A 23914-nucleotide genomic window follows, 5' to 3' on the forward strand; every position below is an offset into this window, starting at 1 on the left:
TGTTCCTCAGTAGCAGCCCTCTACCCCTACGGTATGACACACCCTCAGTACCACCCCTGGCCTGTGATGGATTGGACTGCGTCCACCACTTTATTATTTATTAATTTAGCGATACTGGGAAGAAGATGCCCTTTTGGTCCTATGACCAGCACCACCCAGCAACCTACCTATTTAATCCTAGCCTAATTGAATTAACTTTATTACTTACATCCTTCATATACATGAGGAGTAAAAATCTTTATGTTACATCTCCATCTAAATGTGCAATTTATAGCAATTTAAAATAGTATGTACAACAGGACAGTCAATATAACATAGCAATACAATTGTGTCAGCATGAATTAATCAGTCTGATGGCCTGTTGGAAGAAGCTGTCCTGGAGCCTGTTGGTCCTGGCTTATATGCTGTGGTACCAGATGGTAGCAGCTGGAACAGTTTGTGGTTGGGGTGACTCGGGTCCCCAATGATCCTTCGGGCCCTTTTTACACACCTGTCTTTGCAAGTGTCCTGAATAGTGGGAAGTTCACATCTACAGATGTGTTGGGCTGTCCGCACCAATCTCTGCAGAGTCCTGTGATTGAGGGAAGTACAGTTCCCACACCAGGCAGTGATGCAGCCAGTCAGGATGCTCTCAATTGTGCCCTGTAGAAAGTTGTTAGGATTTAGGGGCCCTACCAAACTTCTTCAACTGTCTGAGGTGAAAGAGGTGCTGTAGTGCCTTTTTCACCACACAGCAGGTAAGGTTTATTCTGAGGAACTTAAAGCTGTCAGCCCCAATCCATTTAGCTAACTGCTATGCTACTGTGGTGCGCCAAATCACAGAACAATTTACAAAGTCCAATTAATCTACTAACGAGTATGTCTTTGGAATCTAGGAGGAAAATAGAGCACCCAGAGGAAACCCATGCACTCACAGGAGGAACATACAAACTTGTTATAGATAAATAGATACTTTATTGATCCCAATGGGAATTACAGTGTCACAGTAGCATTACGCACAGATATACAGTACAAATATTAGAAGAGAAGTAAGAAGGAATAGAAAATAAGTTACCTCAAACAGTCTAACAGGAGGGGTCATCACTTCCCCAGCTATAGTTTGACTCATTATAGAGCCTAATAACAGAGGGTAAGATGGCTTTGTAATTGAACTTTGAACTCTGACGCCCCGTGTTATAACTGTGTCACGCGAACTGCTGTTCATGCTGACATAACTGTATTTCTATGCTATATTGACTATCCCGTTGTACATAATATTTATTATAAATTACTATAAATTGCACATTTAGACGGTGTAACATAAAGATTTTTACTCCTCATGTATATGAAGGGTGTAAGTAATAAAGCCAATTCAACATGCTAATAGGTACCATTAAATATTCATAATTATGTTTCTCCTCTCTGATCCCACCAGTCGATGTCCCACAAGAGGGTTCAATGACTCTGTAGCGACGACCTTTATTGCCTTCTGACTTCTGCCAGATCTTGTACTCATGTGAACTGTGCCCCAGCATGTCACCATTGAGGAACAAATTCACCTTAATTGGGCACCCAGTGATCCAGCACACACCTTCAGGACTCCCACCTTTGGCACACAGGAGACCTGGCTTGTTGCAGTCATGTGACCTGCTGTCTCTTTGCCCATTCCTCCTGGAGAATCCACGTGGCTCAGCAGGGAAAGGGGAGACCACACCGCTACTTCCATTCTTGTGGGTGTTCTTCTTGCTCAGAACTTGAGGCTTGGACCGAAAATTCAAACAACCAGTTGTGAGAAACCCTTACCGTAAAAAGGCCATGTGGCTTTTCTGGCTGTGCTGTAGAAAAAGCCAGTGATGGGTCTGTGTCCTACAAGACTCAGCTCTTCAAGTATAATTAAAGGTTCTTTCTCCACCATTCCTTCCTGCAGTGAGTTCACCACTTCTGTCACCCACTGCTGAGTGAATAGGTCTTTCCTATATATTCTGTCTACACCCCTCACTATTAAACACTTCAGTTTGGTCTCCTCTTAGCTATCCCTATCCCAAAGGAAACAAAACGAGGTTATCTAACAGTTACCTATGGCTAAAATTGTCCAGTCCTGGCAATGTCCTCATAACTCCTTTCTCACCCTCCCCAGTGCTTTCTGTACTGTGGCGACCAGATCTTTCATTGCTGGGTCTAATTAACTTAGTATACAGTATTCATAATCAGAGTCATACAGCATGGGAACAGGCCATTCCACCCACGATGTTCATGCCAACCAATGAACATCCATCCTTATGAATCCCGTTTTCTAGCTCTTGGTCGGGAGCCCTCCATGCATATTGATTCAAGTGCTTTTCCAAACTCTTCTTAAATACTGTCAGTGACTCTGCTTCCACCGCGCTCTCTGGCAGCATGTTCAAGACACTCACCACTCTCTGGGTGACGAAGTACTCTTCAAAACTCTTCTAACTCACATCTGATATGGGTAATGGATTCCTGCAGTCTATCTATATCACTCATAATTTTAAATACCTCAAACATGTCCCCTCAATAAATCAATAATAGAGAATAACTTGGGACTTGGGAGTCCTTGTACAGGATACCCTTAAAGTTAACCTCCAGGTTGAGTCAGTAGTGAAGAAGGCGAATGCAATGTTGGCATTCATTTCTAGAGGAATAGAGTATAGGAGCAGGGATGTGATGTTGAGGCTCTATAAGGCGCTGGTGAGACCTCACTTGGAGTACTGTGGGCAGTTTTGGTCTCCTTATTTAAGAAAGGATGTGCTGACGTTGGAGAGGGTACAGAGAAGATTCACTAGAATGATTCCGGGAATGAGAGGGTTAACATATGAGGAACGTTTGTCCGCTCTTGGACTGTATTCCTTGGAGTTTAGAAGAATGAGGGGAGACCTCATAGAAACATTTCGAATGTTGAAAGGCATGGACAGAGTGGATGTGGCAAAGTTGTTTCCCATGATGGGGGAGTCTAGTATGAGAGGGCATGACTTAAGGATTGAAGGGCGCCCATTCAGAACAGAAATGCAAAGAAATTTTTTTAGTCAGAGGGTGGTAAATCTATGGAATTTGTTGCCACGGGCAGCAGTGGAGGCCAAGTCATTGGGTGTATTTAAGGCAGAGATTGATAGGTACCTGAGTAGCCAGGGTATATCAAAGGTTATGGTGAGAAGGCGGGGGAGTGGGACTAAATAGGAGAATGGACCAGCTCATGATAAAATGGTGGAGCAGACTCGATGGGCCGAATGGCCAACTTCTGCTCCTTTGTCTTATGGTCTAATAACCACAATAGAATCAGTGAGAGATCGCACCAGATCGGGTGTTCAACAGGTCTGCAAAAAACAACAAACGCTGCAAATACATAAATAAATAAATAATACTAATAAATAATAATTAAGCAATAAATATCAAGAACATGAGATGAAGAGTCCTTGAAGCGAGTCCCTAGGCTGTGGGAACATTTCAATGATGAAGTGAAGTTGAATGAAGTTATCCCAGAAAAAGGCCAGTAACATCATGAAGGATCCCTCCCACTCTGCTCATGGACTGTTTGCCCCACGCCCACCAGGGAGGCAGCTATGTAGCATCTATGACAGAATCACTAGACTCAAAACCAGTTACTTTCCCAAGCAGTTAGGCTGATCAAAACCTAGAACACTAACCCCCCACCCCCCACTACTTTATCATTTCTTGTCAAAGTCACCTTACGTACAGACACTCCTGTGCCTTGTGTTACCTTATGGACATATAATCAATCTATGTATATAAGCTGGCTTATGTATTTATATTTATTGTATTTTTAAAATTATTCTGTTATTTATCTTATTGTGTTTTTTGTGCTGCATTTGATCTAGAGTAACAATTATTTTGTTCTCCTTTGCACTTGTGTGCTGGAAAAGTCATTAAACAATCTTGAATCTTGAATAAGGTGGCCACTGGGTGTATGTTTATGTCTGCTGTTACTGTAGACCATCCACTTCAAGGTTCAAGAGATGCTGTTACGCACATCACTGCTGTAAAATGTACATAGTTACTGTCATTTTCCTGTCAGCTCGAACCAGTCAGGTCACGCTCCTCTGATCCCTCATTAAGAAGGCTTTTCCACTCACAGAACTGCAGTTCACTGGATGGATTCTGTTTCATCACACAATTCTCTGTAACTTTGTGCGTGAAAATCTCAGGAGATGAGCAGCTTCTGAAATACTCAAACCACCCTGTCTAGTACCAACAATCATTTCATGGTTGAAGTCACTTAGATCAATTTCTTCCCCGTTCTGATGTTTGGTCTGAGCAACAACTGAACCTCTTAACCAGGTCTGCATACTTTTATGCATTGAATTGCTACCACATGACTATTTGCGTTAACAAGCAGGTGTACCTAATAAAGCGGCCACTAAGTGTATATTCCCTGCCTTGTTTCAATTTCCCAAATGTATTGCCTTTTCCTTGTCTGGATTAAATCCCTTTTGCCAACTGTCTAGGGCATCAATACTTCCTGCAGTCCAAGGCCCTTGTCCTCACTCTCCACACCAAGCCATTGTTTTTGTCACATCTGTAAACTTACATATTTTGCCCTCTGCATTTGTCTAAATATAATAAATATCACATTTTCCTCAGTGAGAATCAGAATCAAGTTTATTATCACTGGCTTATGTCAGGGAATTTGTTGGTTTGCAGCAGCAGTACAGTGCAAGGCATTAAAATTACCAAAATAAATAAATAATGCAAATGACAAATAATGAGGTAATGTTTATGGGTTCATGGACCATACAGAAATCTAATGACAGAGAGAAACAAGCTGGCCCTAAAAGATTGAGCGTGGATCTTTAAGCTCCACTACCTCTGCTCCAATGGTAATAATGTGGAGAGGGCATACAGGTATCCCGGATGGTGAGGGTCCTTAGTGAGGTTTAATGCCTTCCTGAGGCACTGCCTTGTGAAGATATCCTTGATGGTGGGGAAGGTTATGCCCATGATGGAACTGGCTGAGTTTACAACTCTCTGCATTCTCCTGTGATCCTGCATCGGAGGCTCCAAACCATAGCACACCTTCTTCATGATGTGTTGGGCCCAAGATAGATCCTCTGGGATGTTGACACTCAGGAGCTTGAAGCTGCTCACCCTTTTCACTGCTGACCCCTCAATGTTCTTCTAGTTTCCCCTTCTAGAAGTTCACAATCAGTACTTGATCTTGCTGACACAGTATACGACGTTCTTGTCGCAAAACCACTCAACCAGCTGATCTATCTCACTTCCTCGTCATCATCTGAGAATCTGCCATCAGTGGTTTCATCAGCAGATTTATAGATAGTGCTTAAGCTGCTCCTAGCCACACAGTCATAAGTGTAGAGAGAGTAGAGCAGTGGGCCAAGCACCTCCTTGATGTGCACTTGTGTTGATTGGCGGAGGAGGAGATGCTATTATCAGCCCACATTGACTGTGGTTTTCCAATGAGGAAGCTGAACATACAGTTACAGGTCCAGGTTTTGAAGCTTGTTGATTAGCACTGAGAGGATGAATGTGTTGAATGCCGGACTGTAATTGATAAGCAGCAACCTGATGTATGATTCACTGCTGTCTAGGTGCTCCAAAGGCAAGTGGAAAGCCAGTGAGATTGTGTCCACCTATTGTGGCGGTACGGAAATTGCAGGAGTTAATTCTAGCCATGACCAACCTCTTAAGGCATCTGAAATCATTAATTAAAAAAAGCAAAAGTTGGGGTAGTCTTTTGGATCCCATGGGGTTTTACTTTGTAATCAGCCATATGACACCTTGCTAAAATCTTCATAGATGACATTAAATGCACCCAAAGTTATTGCCTCAAATATTCTACATCTGTCAGAATCTCTTCACAATTCCACACTGACTAACCCTGATTAATCTGTACCTTCCTAAGTTCTGGTTTATATGCAACATTCCCTCTAATTTTTATTACAGCTGCCTGGACCAATTATTGTTCTGAGCAGGAAATTTTTACATGGTCTGAAAATTGCATTGCTGTTTAAATGTTGAAATGTTAAGAAAATTCCAATCTTGTGGCAACAAAGGCTATGTGCATGGGATCGTTTCAGTTATTATGTGACTGTGCACCCATGCAGCTTAGAGGGAACAGTGTTTATATGGTTCTTTAGAAAGCTTTCCAATGATTTTCACATCACTGGTTAAACTTAGCTGGTACTTATTATTTCAGAGGATCTGTCCTGGGTCGAGTATTATACTACGTTAAAATCTATTTTTTTCTCAGCTCAAGCTGGTAAAACCTGAGACAAGCACACTCATTTCTCAATTGTTTTAGAACTTTCTGACTATTCTAGTGGTGTTTAGTATTGTGGCTTTCTGGAGATTTATTTAAATATTGCTGTGTAGGCCTAATTGTTCAAAGCTATTGTGATGATGCAGTTGTAGATATTACTATTGGGACAATGTTCATGTTCCATAGTCTTTAAATTTCCCCTTTTACTTCAGTGTACTGGAGTTTTTCATGCATTATTACTATTACTTTTTTCTTATTCTTTTTGTATTTGCATATTGGTTGCTTGTCTGTCCTGTTGGGTGCGGTCTTTCATTGATTCTATCGCGTTTCTTGTATTTACTGTGGCCGCCTGCAAGAAAATGGGTTCTATATGGCGACATACTATCTACTTTGATAATAAGCTTACTTGGAACTTCTTTATCCACTTTTCCCCTTTCACGACTACAACATCCACAATCCTCTAATCCTTTGACACTGTTCTCGCAGCTGAAGATTGAAAATTTGTAAGCAGAGTTTCTTCAATTTTCTCTCTGTGATAGATTTTATCTGGGCCAGGTAAATTACCTATCTTAATCTTCTTAATATTTCTTACTTTACTTTTTATCCCATTAAATATTTTGCATTCATCTTCTTTATCTTCAACATAACCAACTTCCCCCTCTTTTGTCAGGTTTGGATTTATTTAACACATCTTCAACTGCTCCTTGCTTCAGTCTAAGATCCCCTCGTGTTTTAAGAAGGCAACGATAATCCCGGTGCTGAAGAAGAGGAAGGTGGCATGCCTGAATGACTATCGACCTGTGGTTCTGACATCAATTGTTATGAAGTGCTTCGAGCGATTGGTTATGGCACACATCAACCACAGCTTACCAGTCAACCTCGACGCTTTGCAATTCGCCTACCGGAGCAACAGGTCAACAGCAGATGCTATCTCTCTGGCCCTATATTCCTCCTGAGAACACCTGGAGGATAAAGATGCATATGTAAGGCTCCTTTTCATTGACTACAGCTCTGCCTTTAATACCATCATTCCAAATAAACTGATTCCTAAGCTCCAGAACCTGCACTCAGATCTGCAGCTGGATCTTGAACTTCCTCACAGACAGGCTGTAAAAACAGGGGACAAGCTCTCCTCTACAATCACTCTGAGCACCAGAGCCCCACAAGGCCGTGTACTCAGCCCCCTGCTGTACCCACCATACACCCATGATTGTGTAGCCAAGTTTCCATCGAACTCAATATATAAGTTTGCTGATGACACAACAGTTGTAGGCCATATCTCGGGCAATGATGAGTTTGAGTAAAGAGAGGAAATTAAGAACCTGGTGGTATGGTGCGAAGACAATAACCTATCCCTCAACGTCAGCAAGACGAAGGAATTGGTTGTTGACTTCAGAAGGAGTATCGGACCGCACGACCCAACTTACATCGGTGGTGCGCAAGTGGAACAGGTCAAAAGCTTTAAATTCCTCAAGGTCAATATCACAAATGACCTGACTTGGTCCAACCAAACAGAGTCCACTGCCAAGAAGGCCCACCAGCGCCTTTACTTCCTGAGAGAGCTAAAGAAATTTGGCCTGTCCCCTAAAACCCTCACTAATTTTTATAGATGCACCATAGAAAGCATTCTTCTAGGGTGCACCACAACCTGGTATGGAAGTTGTCCTGTCCAAGACCGGAAGAAGCTGCAGAAGATCGTGAACACGGCGCAGCACATCACACAAACCAATCTTACGTCCGTGGACTCACTTTACACTGCACGCTGTTGGAGCAGTGCTGCCAGGATAATCAAAGACACGACCCACCCAGCCAACACACTTTTCGTCCTTCTTCCCTCCGGGGGAAGGCTCAGGAGCTTGAAGACTCATACAGCCAGATTTGGGGACAGCTTCTTTCCAACTGTGATAAGACTGCTGAACGGATCCTGACCCGGATCTGGGCCGTACCCTCCAAATATCCAGACCTGCCTCTCAGTTTTTTTGCACTACCTTACTTTCCCTTTTCTATGTATGATTTATAATTTAAATTCTTAATATTTACAATCGATTTGTACTCCAGGGAGCGTGAAGCACAGAATCAAATATCGCTGGATGATTGTATGTTCTAGTATCAATTGTTTGGCGACAATAAAGTGTACCAAACACACAGTGAAATGCATTAACAACCAACACATCCAGTGATATGTTCTACACATTCCAGTGTCAACCGAGCATGCCCACAATGTGGAGACAGGTGCAATGCATTCATTAAGAATCTTACCCACATCCTCTACTTCCATGCACTAATTAACTCTTTAGGCCTACTCTCCTCACTTATACAGTTTTATGTTCTATGTTCTAGTTAGGAGAGGGAAAGTTGAAGGGAGATTTACAGGGCAGGTGTTTTTAAACAGAGAGTGGTAGGTGCCTAGAACAGGTTGCCAGGAGCGGTGGTGGAAGACGATAGTGGTATTTGAGAGCCGATTAACTAGACATGTGAACCTGCAGAGAATGGAGGGATATGGATCATGCATAGTCAAAAGATAATTATTTTATTTAGCATTGTTCAATGCAGTTATCATGAGCCAAGGGGCTGGTTTCTGTGCTGTACTGTTTAGTATTCTATGTTCTCAGCTCACTCGTTAGCTACTTATAAAACATCAGATATGTGCCAATATTTTGCACGCCCTCTCTTAATTTCTTTTTACGTTCCCCATATCTACCTGCACTCCTCTAGGCTTTCTGCTGTATTAAATGCTCAGTGTCTGAACTAAGCTTCTCTGTTTTGCCTTGCTCTCTCTGTACCTTTTTATCCATAGAACTCCAGATTAGTCAAGGGGGAACGTATTTATCTGAATCTTCTTAAATAGCTTCCTTTTCTCTGACACTGCAATACCTTCCAGGTATTCCCATATTCTCATGGTCAATCACCAGATTTTTGTAAAATACTTCAGGTATAATCTTTTATCCATTATATTAGACTATTTCCATAGTTCTATGGAGAATCTTTTTCCTATCATCTACCCAATCTATACTTACATTATTTTGTATACCTCTGCCAGGAAATCCCTCAGCCTCTTCAATTTCACGGTAAACAAAAGGAAGCCAAACCAACTCTGCCAGGGAGGAATATGGTGGAAGAAACTGTGTTGTGAAGTGATGGAGTTTGGAGAGTGTCAGAGTTCATGGTGGAGGTGCCAACTGATGCTGAATAGAATTAGTAGAGTGCAGAATTTGAGGAATTATATTCGAGAGGTGGAGTTTGTAGGAGAAATGGGGTTGGTAGAGTAGTGGTTTTGTTAAAGACCTGAAAGGTGGTGTGGCAACACAAACATATGCTGGAGGAACTCAGCAAGTCAAGCAGGATCCATGGAGGGGAGAGCGTTTGATGAAGCAAAGACAGAGCTTTAGGAACAGGCCGAGTAGAGGAGTGGTTGGCTGAAGTAATGGTTGGGAAGGGGTGAATTTGATTCTAGTACAGTATTTTGAGTCAAGATGGCGCTGAACTGCGGTGTCCGTCAAGGTCGTGTTCACACCAATGTATTTTATTTGTAGGGGTGATTTTGGGGACAGCAGGGGGAGACAGGCGTTGGGTTAGGGGTCAGCGATGAGGGGGGAGTTATACGTCAGGGGCAGGAGCTGGTAGTCACACTCCGCGATTAAAGAGCAGGGTCTAGGCAGCCACGGCCGGGGTTCGGGATCGTAGGCGGGATTGGAGTGAGGGGCGGAGTCTAGGTGATGGACGGCTGAGGCCTGTCATTCTTCCAAAGCCAAAGAATTTCCCGCTCGCCCTTTCACCCGACCGCTGAGCCAATAGGGAACGCACATCTGGCAATGTTTACCATCGCGAGGCGTGACGTCACATTTCGTCGGTCCAGGGGCGCGGTCTCCGTCTTCCGCTGACGCCACCATGGTGCTCGATGTTCTGGCGCGCATCATCAAGGTGCAGCTGCCTGCCTACCTAAAGCGGATCCCGCTGCCGGTCACCGTGGGCGGCTTCGCCCAGCTCACAGGTAAAGGAAGGGATACAGTTTCACTTTTCGTCATCCCCAACCCCCTTCCCCTCACCTCAGTTACCCAAACCCCGTACCTTCACCCCCAACCCTCTCCACCCCACCACTTTCAACGTCAGTTCCACGTGTCTTTGTTTAATTCCATGACTTTATAATACATTGCTACTTCCAGCATTTTCCCAAAGGCTAAATTGTGAATGTTTCCTGTGTTTTTGGATGGGTGAACGATGTGTTTGTGTTTTTGCCAATCTGTTGGGACCTTTCCAGAATCTTGCGAAGTAGAAGGTCATAAATAAACTGATGGAAATGCTCTGATGGTCAGTCAGTATTTGCAGTTTTTGGATCCGCTATTTTTGCAGCCATTTCTCTTAGAAGCAACGCAACGCAAAGAGCTGCGGTAACTCAGTCTGTCATGCAGCATCTACATTGGGAGCTGGACCAGTGGCACTTCATGTCAAGACCCTTCATTTGTACTGAAAGATAGAGATGAGATAACTAATATAAAAAGGTTGAGGGAAGGGGTGGGGCAAGAGCTGGCAGGTGAAAGGTGGATCCAAGTGAGGAGGGAGAGTGCTAATAGTGAGTCACGATGAGGTGGAAACGATAAAAGGCTGAAGATAGTGGAATCTGATTGGAGAGGAAAGTGGAGCATGGAATAACAGGAGGGATGTTGGCAGGGCAACTAGTGGAAGTAATGTGGGGGTGATGGGCAGATAGAATCAAGTTTATTGTCGCTGGCATGTGATGTGAAATTTGTTAACTTAGCAGCAGTTCAATGCAATACATAATCTAGAAGAGAGAAAAAAAATAAATTTAGGAATCGGATGGCAGAGGGGAGGAAGCTGTTCCTGAATCGCTGAGTGTGTCCCTTCAGGCTTCTGTACCTCCTACCTGATGGCAACAGTAAGAAAAGGGCATGCCCTGGGTGCTGGAGGTCCTTAATAATGGATGCTGCCTTTCTGAGACACCACTCCCTAAAGATGTCCTGGGTACCTTGTAGGTTAGTACCCAAGATGAAGCTGACTAGATTTACAACCCTCTGAAACTTCTTTCGGTCCTGTGCACCCTCCATACCAGACAGTGATGCAGCATGTCAGAATGCTCTCCACAGTACATCTGTAGAAGTTTTTGAGTGTATTTGTTGACATGCCAAATCTCTTCAAGCTCCTGATAAAGTATAACTGCTGTCTTGCTTTCTCTATGACTACGTCAATATGTTGGGACTAGGTTAGATCCTCAGAGATCTTGACACCCAGGAACTTAAAGCTGCTTACTCTCTCCACTTCTGATCCCTCTATGAGGATTGGTATGTGTTCCTTCGTCTTACCCTTCCTGAAGTTTACAATCAGCTCTTTCGTCTTACTGACGTTGATTGCCAGGTTGTTGCTATGGCATCACTCCACTAGTTGGCATATCTCACTCCTGTACACCCTCTTGTCACCACCTGAGACTCTACCAACAATGGTTGTATTGTCAGCAAATATATAGATGGTATTTGAGCTATGCTCAGCCACACAGTGATGTGTATACAGAGAGTAGAGCAGTGGGCTAAGCACACACCCCTGAGGTGCGCCAGTGTTGATCATCAGCGAAGAGGATATGTTATCACCAATCCCCACAAATTGTGGTCTTCTGGTTAGAAAGTCGAGGTCCAATTAGAGGCTCAGGTTCTGCAACTTCTCAATCAGGATTGTGGGAATGATGGTATTAAATGCTGAGCTATAGTCAATGAACAGCATCTTGTGTTGTGTAGGTAGTCTAAAGCTGTGTGGAGAGCCATTGAGATTGTGTCTGCTGTTGACCTATTGTGGCGATAGGCAATGGGTCCAGGTCCTTGCTGAGTCAGGAGTTCAGTCTAAAAGCATTTCATCACTGTCGATGTGAGTGCTACCGGACGATGGTCATTAAGGCAGCCCACATTATTCTTCTTTGGCACTGGTATAATTGTTGCATTTTTGAAGCAAGAGAGGGACCAGCATTTTGTGTGTGCTACTTCCCTCTATGGAGGCTGCCTGACCTGTTGAGTTCCTCCTGCATTTTGTGTGTTGACTCGAGATTATAGACTCTGCAATCTTTTGTGCATTCACTTCCCTTAAGATCCTGGGAAGCAGGCTGTCAGGTCCAGGGAACTTGTAGGACTTTAGTCCCAATAATTTGCCCAGTATCCTTTTGCTACTGAGAGTTGGTTTGAAATGTTCTCCTTCCCTCTTGTCTTTAAGCTTTCCACCATGAAATCAGAGCTAGAATACTTTTTCAACGTCTCCGTTGCTTTTGTCTTTCCCATTATGAATTTCCAAATCTTATCATTGTAGATGGTTCAAAAGCTAGCTACATATTTTACAGGGAGGAGGGCAGTGTTGATTATAGGAAAGTGTAATGGTCTGGTCAGTTTGGTAGATATTTAATGCAGCAGCATGTGATGCAGTTATTGGAACTGCTGCTTTACAACTTCAGTCCTGTCTGGGTGGTGGTTGCAATTCTGCAACTTGAGAGGTTAGGTTTCTCACTATGGGTAATAATAGTTAGGCATGGTCCGAATAGCCTGTTTTGTACTGTGCCGCTCTATGACTGTCGAAACATACAGTGAAATGTGTAGTTTGCGTCAAAGCAAATTAATGAAGATTGTCCTGGGGCAGCCTGCAGTGTCACTATACTTTTGGCTGAACATAGCATGTCCACAATTTGCTAATCCCAACTGTATGTCTGCATCATCAAACTCCTTGCTAGGAATGGTTCCTTAGCCTTCACACGTTGATATTCATTTCTCAGGATCTCACTTTTTGTCTTGGCCTGTGAAAGGTTTTGAGAAAGGCAACTTGAAGCCTATGCTACTTGTTTTCTTCCTCACCAATTTAACAATTACAGATGTATTTGATTGGAAAGGCTCCTCCAGGCTCTCTTGCTAATTCCTCTCTTCCTTGAGCCCATCTGCCAATCAACATCTCACCTGAATCCACCTTTTGCTTGCCAGCTCTTGCACCTCCCCTCCCAACACTTTACACTGTCTCTCTCAGTGACCTGATGAAGGGTATTGGTCTGAAATATTGAATGTTTATTCCTCTGCCTGACCTGCATTTTGTGTTTGTTGCTGGGGATTAATCATGTTGTGTAAATGTGGGGAGGCTGAAATCCACGACACATTTTAAAAAGTACTTGGAAGTCTGTGGCCCACTGGGTCAAGTGTTGGAAAGTGGGACAAAGTTGGAGTCCAGTTGCAAACCAGAGATCAAGTCCTGCTGAAGGGTCTCGGCCTGAAATGTCGAGTGTACTCTTTTCCATAGATGCTATCTAGTTTGCTGAGTTCCTACAGCATTTTGTGTGTGGTACAGGTCAACCTTCACTAATCCGACTACCTATAATCCGGCACTGATTATGCTTAATATGATCCTTCTGTAATTCGGCATTTTCACTAATCCGGCACTCCTCAGGTCCCAATGGTGCCGGATTAGTGAAGGTCGACCTGTACTAAGTTAGAGTGCTATATTTGACCTACATGGATGTTATTGGCTAAATGGCCTTTGCTTTTCTAAGAGACCACTCTTCTTGTACTAATGGAAGCTTTTTAAATTCTGTGCTAGCTTACTCTGTAATTTATTTTTACACTTTTTCCATCATCCTTTGGTAAATTATAGTCACTAGCATTTTACTGGGTTAGCACTTATCTTCACAACATTGTTTATCTTTCCCTTAAATTTGATATGCTCCTTGACTTGACCTTTTGAGAATAAAATATCTCCTTAAATATCTGCTGTTGCCTCTAATGCAGTGACCCTCTATGCAAACTGCTGTTTAATGTTGTACGTCAGTTTTAGCATCGCTCTCCTGCTCTTGTATTTTGTGCAACAGCAGGAATAAGTGCTGCTCAAGAGCCTGCTTCTGTACAATTTAACTCTGACACCAATAAAGAAAATCATCCCATATCCTTTTTTAACCATGTTATTGCCATTCCTGCTACCTTTCTAAATATCTGTAGATGTAGGATCAAAGGTCTTTTTCTCTTCCTGCATATTACAGCATTGTCCTGCTTTTGTCTTGGGTAGAAACAAGAGATCCTTAGAATGAACATCCTCAGACTCTGTCTTGTTGTTACTTCCCAAATTCATTCATGTAAAAGCAGATACAATTACAACGTTTAAAAGGCGTTGAGATGGGTACATCAATGGAAAAGGTTTAGAAAGTTTGGCTTAAACATCTGAAAATAGGACTAGCTTGAATGGACATCTCGTTTTTTATGGACAAGCTGGGCCAAAGAGTTTGTTCCATGCTGTGTGACTTCAAATGCTATTTGTCATTTTTTTTTTGTCCAAATTATTAGACTTTGTTTTTTCAGAACTTAAGATAATTAGTGAAGATGTCTTGGGGGTAGTCTGCATTATAGCAGATGAGAGGCTAGCTGTCTTTAGGTGTAGGAAGGGAGGTAATCTGGGCCTAATCAGGTACATCCAAAACATTGTGGGAAACTAGAGAAGAAATGATAGAAGCCCTGGCTGAGATATATGTTAACAGAAGTGCCAGAAAACTAGAGTGTGGCTAATGTTGTGCCTTAGTTCAGAAGGGCTGCAAGGAAAAGCCTGGGAATTACAGACCATGAGATATAGGAGCAGAAGCAGGCCATTCGGCCCAGCAAGTCTATCGTCTGTGGTAGAGAAGTTACTGGAGGGAATTCCGAGGGGTAAGATATAGAAGCATTTTGGAAAGGTGGTTCATGGGGATTGTTAGCAATGCTTTTTGTATGGAAGATCATGTCCTGCAAACTTGATTGTGGTTTTTGAAGAAGTAACCAAGAAGGTTGAGAGGGGGTGGTTGATATAGTCTATAGTAAGGCTTTTAAGGTTCTACGTAATGGGTTGCAATGGAAAGTTAGATTACATATGATCCAGGGAGAATTAATCAGATACATGGCTGGCTTTCTGCTAGGAAACAGGGTGATGGTGCAAGGTTGTTTTTTGGACTGGAAGCCCATGACTAGTGTCTCCCCAGGGTCAGTGCTAGGCCCATTGCTGGTTGTTATCCATATCAACAATTTGGATGAGAAGGTATGTTAGTAAGTTTGCAGGTGATATGAATATTATTGACAGTGAAGATGGTTATCAGGATTTAGGGATACTGGGTAAGTGGGCTGAGAAATGGCAAATGCAGTTCAATTTGGGTAAGTGAGAGGTGTTACATTGATTGAGTTAGGACATTCACGATCAACAATAGGACTTGAGGGAGGATTGTAGAACAAAGGGACAAGGACTACAAGTACATGGTTCCCTGAAATTAGCATCGTAGGTAGTTAAGGTAGTAAAGAAGCTTTTTATCATGTTGGTCTTTTCCAGTTGGCATTAAGTTGGGATGTTATATTGTTGTTCAAGATGTTGATGAGATTGTATTTGGATTACAGTATGTTTCGTTTTGAACTGAATAATGGAGAGAGACTAAACATGTTCGGACTTATTTCATTGGAGCATTGGCGAATGAGGAGCTAATCTTAGAGGTGTATAAAATCATTAGAGGCATAGATAGAGCCAGTGCACAAAGACTTTCCTCCCAGGTATAGGGAATCAATAACCAGAGTACATTGGTATGAGATGAAAGGGGAGATATTTAACAGGAACTTGAAGGGCAACTTTTTAAATCAGAGTGATCAATATATGGAATGAGCTGCAGCTTCCAGAGGAAGTAGTGGAGGCACATACATTAATACCATTTTAAAAAGCACTTAGATAGATACAATACATGCCGACATGAAACTGACATGAATCAGACGCCGGCAGATAGGGTTAGCTAAGTTGAGAATTTTGGTTGGCATGGAGCATTTTGACAAGGAGTCCATTTCTATGTTGTGTCTCTCTCATCTTCCTGCTGTTTATAGATTTTCTCAAAATCAACCACAGAACCACTTGTTATATCAGCAAACATTTTTAAGCCCCAAGTCTTTTATAAGTATAAGTCAGTAAAATGTACTGATCAGTCATGCCCTTGATGCTGGTGTGTAAAGAAATCCAGGTGACAAGGCTCTAGTGAGATCACATGGGTTATTGTGTATAATTTTGGTCTTGATTTTAAAAAAAAATACAGTAAATGACATGTATGACATTGTGATTGAACAGGCCATTTAGCAACGTAACATGTGACCTCATTGAAACAAACAACATTTTCAAAGGGCTTTGCAGGTTAGATAAGGAAAAGTGGAGATATAAGCGACTGCAGATGCTGGAATCTGGAGCAACAAATAATCTGCTGGGTGGAGCAGATTCTGTGGAAGGAAATTAATTCTCAGTTTTGGCTGAAAACGATGTATTGGGACTGAGAATGGACTGGTGAGATGGCTAGTTTAAAAAGAAAGGGAGTAGTGATTGATGGATTGAAGGCTGGAAGATGACAGGCAGGTTATGCCATGGAAGAGAGCAGGGATGAGTTGGGAAATAGTAACAAATGAGTGATCGATGGAAGGAAGCAGAGAAAATATAGAAAAGCAGATGGTGCAAGGTGGGGGGAGATGAATGGATTGACAGCTGCTGGGGAGAGATGAGCAGAAATACAAAGGGCTGCTGGTGTTGGACTCCTGAGTGAAGGTATGGGACCACTGGAGATGGGTGAATGGTAGTTGGAACTGGAACCGGAACCAGATGGAGGGGGTTCGGAAGACCTGTGGGGGAATCATGAGTGTAGTGGTGGTTTGAACTTGGGGGGGTGGTGGGAGAGGGTCAAAAATGGAGGACCATTGAAGGATTGGAAGGAGAGAGGATGTGGGGAACAACTTACTGGAGGGGAGGTTACTAAAACTGGAAAACTCAATACTCATCCTTTGGGTTGTAGACAACCACGCAGAATATGAATTGTCATTCCTCCAGCCCGTGGTGGACCTCTCCCTGGTAGTAGGCAAGGCTGAGTATGGACAGGTCAGTGTGGGAATGGGAGGAGTATTAAAATGGCATGCAACTAGGAACTCAGTACAGTCATTATGAACTAAGTATCATTCTGCGAAATGGTCCCCGAGTCTGTACTGGATCCTGCTGTGGAGGAGGCCATGTGAGGAGCACCAAATGCAATAGATGAGGTTGGAAGAGGTGCATGTGAACCTTTGCTGTGTGATGGGGGTCCTTAATGATGGATGCTGTCTTTTTGAGGCATCGCCTTTTAAAGGTGTCCTTGATGCCAGGGAGGCTAGTGCCCATGATGGAAATGGCCGTGTTTACAACTTCCTGTAGCTTTTTCTAATCGTGCATTGGCACCTCCATTCCAGATGGTGATGCAACCAGTCAGAATGCAGTCTATGGTATAGATAATGGCTGAGGAGTCTATTGCGAGGGTCACAAGTCTAAAAACAGGAGCAATCTCCTAAAGAATTTTTGTTTCTGGAGAACTCAGGGATGTTCATTGACTCTTTTCGAAGTGAGATTCAGTAGTTTTCTGGATATGTGGAATTCAAGAATATGGTCATTGCAAATTGTCCCGTGATTAGGCTAGGTTTAATTTGGGGGGTTGCTGGACGGCACAACTCGAAGGGCCGGAAGGGGCTGTATCTCAAAAAAATAAATGGATAAGTAAGTGTAATGGAGTATGGAATAATTACTACTCTGGATCCGATGCAGCATAAAGAGCACAATAAAAGAAAACATAATAATGTAAATGTATGCATAGACTTGTATGTATAGACTGATTATATGTAGACTGATTATATGTACATAAAGTGATGCTGTCCAGGAGTATCTGTATATAAGGTTACTCTGACAGAAAATGATATAGTGAGTTAATGGATAGAGGTGCTGATCAGCCTGAAGGCTTGGGAGGTGTAAACAGATCTAAGGGTGGATGCTGAATAGCCTCTTCCCTAGTGGGAGTGGGATAAACAGTCTATGAGCAGGGTGGATGGAATCCTTCATGATGCGCTGGTCTTTTTCTGGCATCTTTTTGCATATACAGTGCCTTTAAAAAGTATTCACCCTCCCCCGTTGGAAGACTTCATGTTATATTGTTTTACAAAATTGAATCACTGGATTTAATTTGGCTTTTTTGACACTGATCAATAGAAAAGACTCTTGTGTCAAAGTGAAAATAAATTTCTACAAATTGGTCTAAATTTATTACAATTATTAAACACAATTGATTGCATAATTACTCCCTTCAAGTCGGTATTTAGTAGATGCATCTTTGGCAGCAATTACATTCTTGAGTCTGTGTGGATAGGTCTCTGTCAGCTTTGCCCATCTGGACACTGCAATTTTCCCCCATTCTTCTTTACAAAACTGCTTAGGCTCTGTCTGGTTGGATGGGCATCGTGGGTGAACAGCCCTTTTCAAGTTGCCACAAATTCTCAATTGGATTGAAGTCTGGACTCTGACTTGACCACTCCAGGACATCAACTTTGTTGTTTTTTAAGCCATTTCTGTGTAGCTTTGGCTTTATGCTTGGGGTCATTTTCTTAATGGAAAACGAATCTTCTCCCCAGTTGAGTCCTTTTGCAGACTGTGTCAGGTTTTCCTCCAGGATTTGCCTGTATTTTGCTGCATTCATTTTATCGTCTACCTTCATAAGCCTTCCAGGGCCTGCTGCAGTGAAGCATCCCCCACAGCGTGATGCAGCCAACACCATGCTTCACGGTAGGGATGTTGTGTTCGGCTGATGCCAACCATAGTGTTCAGTCTGATAGCCAAAAACCTCAGTTTTGGTTTCGTCATACCATAGAACCTTCTTCCAGCTGACTTCAGAGTCTCCACATGCCTTCTGGCAGACTCTAGCCGAGACTTCATGTGAATTTTTTAACAGTAGCTTTCTCTTTGCCACTCTCCCATTAAGCTGTGACTGGTGAAGCACCCAGGCAACAGTTGTTGCATGCGCAGTCTCTCCCATTTCAGCCTCTGAAGTTTGCAACTCTAGAATTGTCATAGGTCTCTTGGTGGCCTCCCTCACTAGTCCCCTTCTTGAACAGTCACTCAGTTTTTGAGGATGGCTTGCTCTAGACAGATTTACAACTGTGCCATATTCATTACATCTCTTGATGATTGACTTAATTGTAATCCAAGGGATATTCAGTGGCTTGGACATTTTCTTGTATCCAGCTCCTGACTTGTGCTTTTCAATAACCTTTTTGTGGAGTTGCTTGGAGTGTTCTTTTGTCTTCATGGTGTAGTTTTTGCCAGGATACTGACTCACCAGAAGTTGGACCTTGCAGCTGCAGGTATAGTTTTACTATAGTCAAATTTGACACTGACTGCAAACAGGGCTCCAAAAACAGTTCTCCATTTAACTAATTAGGTGAATCTATAACCAACTGGCTGGACCAGTGATGATTTGGTGTGTCATATTAAAGGGGTGAATACTTATGCAATCAATTGTTTTGTGTTTTCTATTTGTAATTAATCTAGATCACTTTGTAGAAATCTGTTTTCACTTTGACACGGAAGAATCTTTTTTGTTGATCAGTGTCAAGAAAAGCCAAATTAAATTCACTGTGATTCAATATTGTAAAACAATAAAACATGAAGACTTCCGGGGGGGGGGGGGTGCATTGTATGTCCTTGATGGCAGGTAGGCTTATGCTGGTGATACATACATCGGGCAGTTTTAACTACCTGTTGTAGAGTGCTCCTCTTCACTGCAGTGCAGTCCTCTTGCCATCAGTAGGTGGGATGTCACTGTTCATGATGTGAACCTTGAGTGGTAATGAGCAGTGCATGGAAGGTAGATGAGATGGTGGCGGTATTATGAAGAGTGGATAACTTTGTAAACAGAATCAGAATCGGGTTTAATATCACTGGCATATGTTATGAAGTTTTTTTTGGCAGCTTTATGTTGCAATGCATAATAAAAGACTATAAATTAAAATAACAAATAAATATAAAAATTAAATTAAACAAGTAGTGCAAACAGAGGAAAAATAATGAAGTGTACATGGGTTCATTGTCCATTCAGAAATCTGATGGTGGAAGGGAAGAAGTTGTTCATGAAACAGTGAGAGTGTGTCCAAAGGTTCCTGTATCTCCTCGTTGGTAGCAGTGAGAAGAGGGCATGTCCTGTGTGACGGGGGTCCTTAATATTGTATGCTGCCTTTTGAAGATGTCCTCAGTGCTGGAGAGACTAGTGCCTGTGATGGTGCTGACTTTTGCAGCTTTTTCCAATTGCATACCAGATGGTGATACAACCCAGTTAGAATGTTCTCCACAATACACATGTAGAAATTTGCGTGAGTCTTTAGTGACATGCTGTCTCCTCAAAATTCTCATGAAATATAGTTGCTGTCATGGCTTCTTTGTAATTGCATCAATATGTTGGGCCTGGGATAGATCTTCAGAGATGCTGACACCCAGGAATTTGAAACTGCTCACCCTTTCCAATGCTGATTCCCTCAATAAGGACTCGTGTATGTTCCCTCAACTTCCCCTTACTGAAGTCCACAATCAATTCCTTGGTCTTACTGACATTGTGCACAAGTTTGCTGTTGTGATACCAGCTAGATGGATCAATCAGCTGATCTATTTTGCACCTGTATGCCTGAAATTCTGTCGAGAATAGTTGTATCATCTGCAAATTTGTAGATGGCGTTTCTTAGTCTCACATTCGTGGGTGTAGTGAGAGTAGAGCAGTGGATTAAGCATGCATCCTTGAGGTGCATGTATTTATTGTCAGTGAGGAGCAGTTGGATTCATTGGTACCATTCTCTAATCAGCATCTGAGAACAATCAAAAAGAAAGAACATAGGTGGATGATTGAGAGGTTTTCAAAAAGGTAGAATGAACTCAATCAAAGACCGATTGCAGGGCATACTCAAGGGTGAAGGTGAACAGCCGGAAGTGGTGGTGCATGTCGGCACAAATAACGTCAGGAGGATGAGGAAAAAAATTCTGCAGCATGACTTCAGAGAACTCGGAAGAAGGCTGAAAAGCAGGACCTCCAGGGTGGTTATCTCCGATTTGCTTCCAGTTCCTTGTGCTGGAGAGAACAGGAACAGGGAGATAGGGGATCTGAATGTGTGGCTGAGGAGCTGGTGTGGGAGGCAGGGATTTAGATTCTTGGACCACTGGGATCTGTTTTGGGGTAAGGATGAATTGGACAGAAGGGACGGGTTGCATCTTAACAGACGGGGGACCAGCGTTCTGGCAGGCAGGTTTGCCACTGCTACACGGGTGTGTTTAAACTAAGTAGTGGGGGGGGAGGAGAGGAAATATAAGGATGGAGTTAAAGGGAAAGAGAAAATACGGAAAGTTAAGAAAGACAACTGAATTAACGGGGTGGAAAGCTCAGGAAGGAATCGGAGAGTATGACCCAAGTGCAATAGGAATCGATGTGAAAGTTGAGGGGAGTAGAAGTATTACTTTAAATGGATTAAAAGGATTATATATGAATGCACGGAGTATAAGAAATAAAGTGGATGAGCTTGAGGCTCAGTTGGAAATTGGCAAGTATGATGTTGTGGGAATAACAGAGACATGGCTGCAGGAGGACCAGGGCTGGGAAATAAATATTCAGGATATACATCCTATCGAAAGGACAGACAGGTTGGCAGAGGGGGTGGGGTGGCTCTGATGGTGAGGAATGAAATTCAGTCACTTGCGAGGGGGGACATGGAATCAGGAGATGTAGAGTCAGTATGGATAGAACTGAGAAACTGTAAGGGCAAAAAGACCCTGATGGGAGTTATCTACAGGCCCCTAAACAGTAGCCTGGATATAGGGTGCAAGTTAAATCAAGAGTTCAAATTGGCAAGTCGCAAAGGTAATTCTACGGTTGTTATGGGGGATTTCAATATGCGGGGAGACAGGGAAAATCAGGTTGGTACTGGACCCCAAGAAAGGGAGTTTGTGGAATGCCTCAGAGATGGATTCTTAGAGCAGCTTGTATTAGAGCCTACCGAGGAGAAGGCAATTCTGGATTTAGTGTTGTGTAATGAGCCAGATTTGATAAGGGAACTTGAGGTAAAGGAGCCATTAAGAGGTAGTGACCATAATATGATAAGTTTTAATCTACAATTTGAGAGGGAGAAGGGAGAATCGGAAGTGTCAGTATTACAGACCCATGAGGGAGGAGCTGGCCAAAGTTGACTGGAAAGATACCCTAGCAGGGATAACAGGTATTTCTGGGAATAATACAGAAGGTGCAGGATCAGTTCATTCCAAAGAGGAAGAAAGATTCTAAGGGGAGTAAGGGGTGACCGTGGATGACAAGGGAAGTCAAGGACAGTATAAAAATAAAAGAGAGGAAGTATAATATAGCAAGGATGAGCGGGAAGCTAGAGGATTGGGAGACTTTTAAAGAGCAACAGAAGATAACTAAAAAGGCAATACGGGGAAAAAAGATGAGGTACGAAGGTAAGCTAGCCAAGAATATAAAGGAGGATAGTGAAATCTTCTTTAGGTATGCGAAGAGGAAGAAATTAGTTAAGACCAAAGTCGGGCCCTTAAATACAGAAACGGGTGAAATTATTATGGGGAACAAGGAAATGGCAGATGAGCTGAACAGGTACTTTGGATCTGTCTTCACTAGGGAAGACACAAAACAATCTCCCAGATGTAATAGTGGCCAGAGGACCTAGGGTAAAGGAGGAACTGAAGGAAATTTGCATCAGGCAGAAAATGGTGTTGGGTAAACTGATGGGACTGAAGGCTGATAAATCCCCAGGGCCTGATGGTCTGCATCCCAGGGTACTTAAGGAGGTGGCTCTAGAAATTGTGGATGCATTGGTAATCACTTTCCAATGTTCTATAGATTCAGGATCAGTTCCTGCGGATTGGAGGGTAGCTAATGTTATCCCACTTTTTAAGAAAGGAGGGAGAGAGAAAACAGGCAATTATAGACCAGTTAGTCTTATATCAGTGGTGGGGAATATGCTGGAATCAATTATAAAAGATGAAATAGCGGCATATTTGGATAGCAGTGGCAGGATAGGTCCGAGTCAGCATGGATTTACGAAGGGGAAATCATGCTTGACTCATCTTCTGGAATTTTTTGAGGATGTAACTGAAAATGGACATGGGAAAGCTAGTGGATGTCGTGTACCTGGACTTTCAGGAAAGCCTTTGATAAGGTCCCACATAGGAGGTTAGTGGGCAAAATTAGAGCACATGGTATTGGGGGTCGGGTACTGACATGGATAGAAAATTGGTTGGCAGACAGGAAACAGAGTAGGGATTAATGGGTCCTTTTCAGAATGGCAGGCAGTGACTAGTGGGGTACCGCAAGGCTCGGTGCTGGGACCGCAGCTATTTACAATATACATTAATGATTTAGATGAAGGGATTAAAAGTAACATTAGCAAATTTGCAGATGACACAAAGCTGGGTGACAGTGTGAAATGTGAGGAGGATGTTATGAGAATGCAGGGTGACTTGGACAGGGTGGGGTGAGTGGGCAGATGCAGTTAAATGTGGATAAGTGTGAGGTTATCCACTTTGGTGGCAAGAACAGGAAGGCAGATTACTATCTGAATGGTGTCAAGTTAGCAAAAGGGGAAGTACAACGAGATCTGGGTGTTCTTGTTCATCAATCACTGAAAGTAAGCATGCAGGTACAGCAGGCAGTGAAGAAAGCTAATAGCATGTTGGCCTTCATAACAAGGGGAGTTGAGTATAGGAGCAAAGAGGTCCTTCTGCAGTTGTACAAGATCCTGGTGAGACCCCACCTGGAGTATTGTGTGCAGTTTTGGTCTCCAAATTTGAGGAAGGACATTCTTGCTATGGAGGGAGTGCAGCGTAGGTTCATTGGGTTAA

The 23914-nt window shown here is 42.8% G+C and overlaps 1 protein-coding gene across 1 annotated transcript in view; it reads left to right on the forward strand.

Annotated features, from left to right (window-relative positions):
- Positions 1-10084: 10084 nt before the first annotated feature.
- The window catches only part of cisd2 (CDGSH iron sulfur domain 2), a 32401-nt gene continuing 18571 nt past the window's right edge, over positions 10085-23914 (forward strand). Inside the window, exon 1 of the mRNA XM_063046975.1 lies at positions 10085-10223. Coding sequence (XP_062903045.1) covers positions 10121-10223 — 103 coding nt within the window. The 5' untranslated portion in view covers positions 10085-10120. The remainder of the gene's footprint in view (positions 10224-23914) is intronic.

This window comes from Mobula hypostoma, chromosome 4, assembly GCF_963921235.1.
Source record: "Mobula hypostoma chromosome 4, sMobHyp1.1, whole genome shotgun sequence".
Lineage (NCBI taxonomy): Eukaryota > Metazoa > Chordata > Chondrichthyes > Myliobatiformes > Myliobatidae > Mobula > Mobula hypostoma.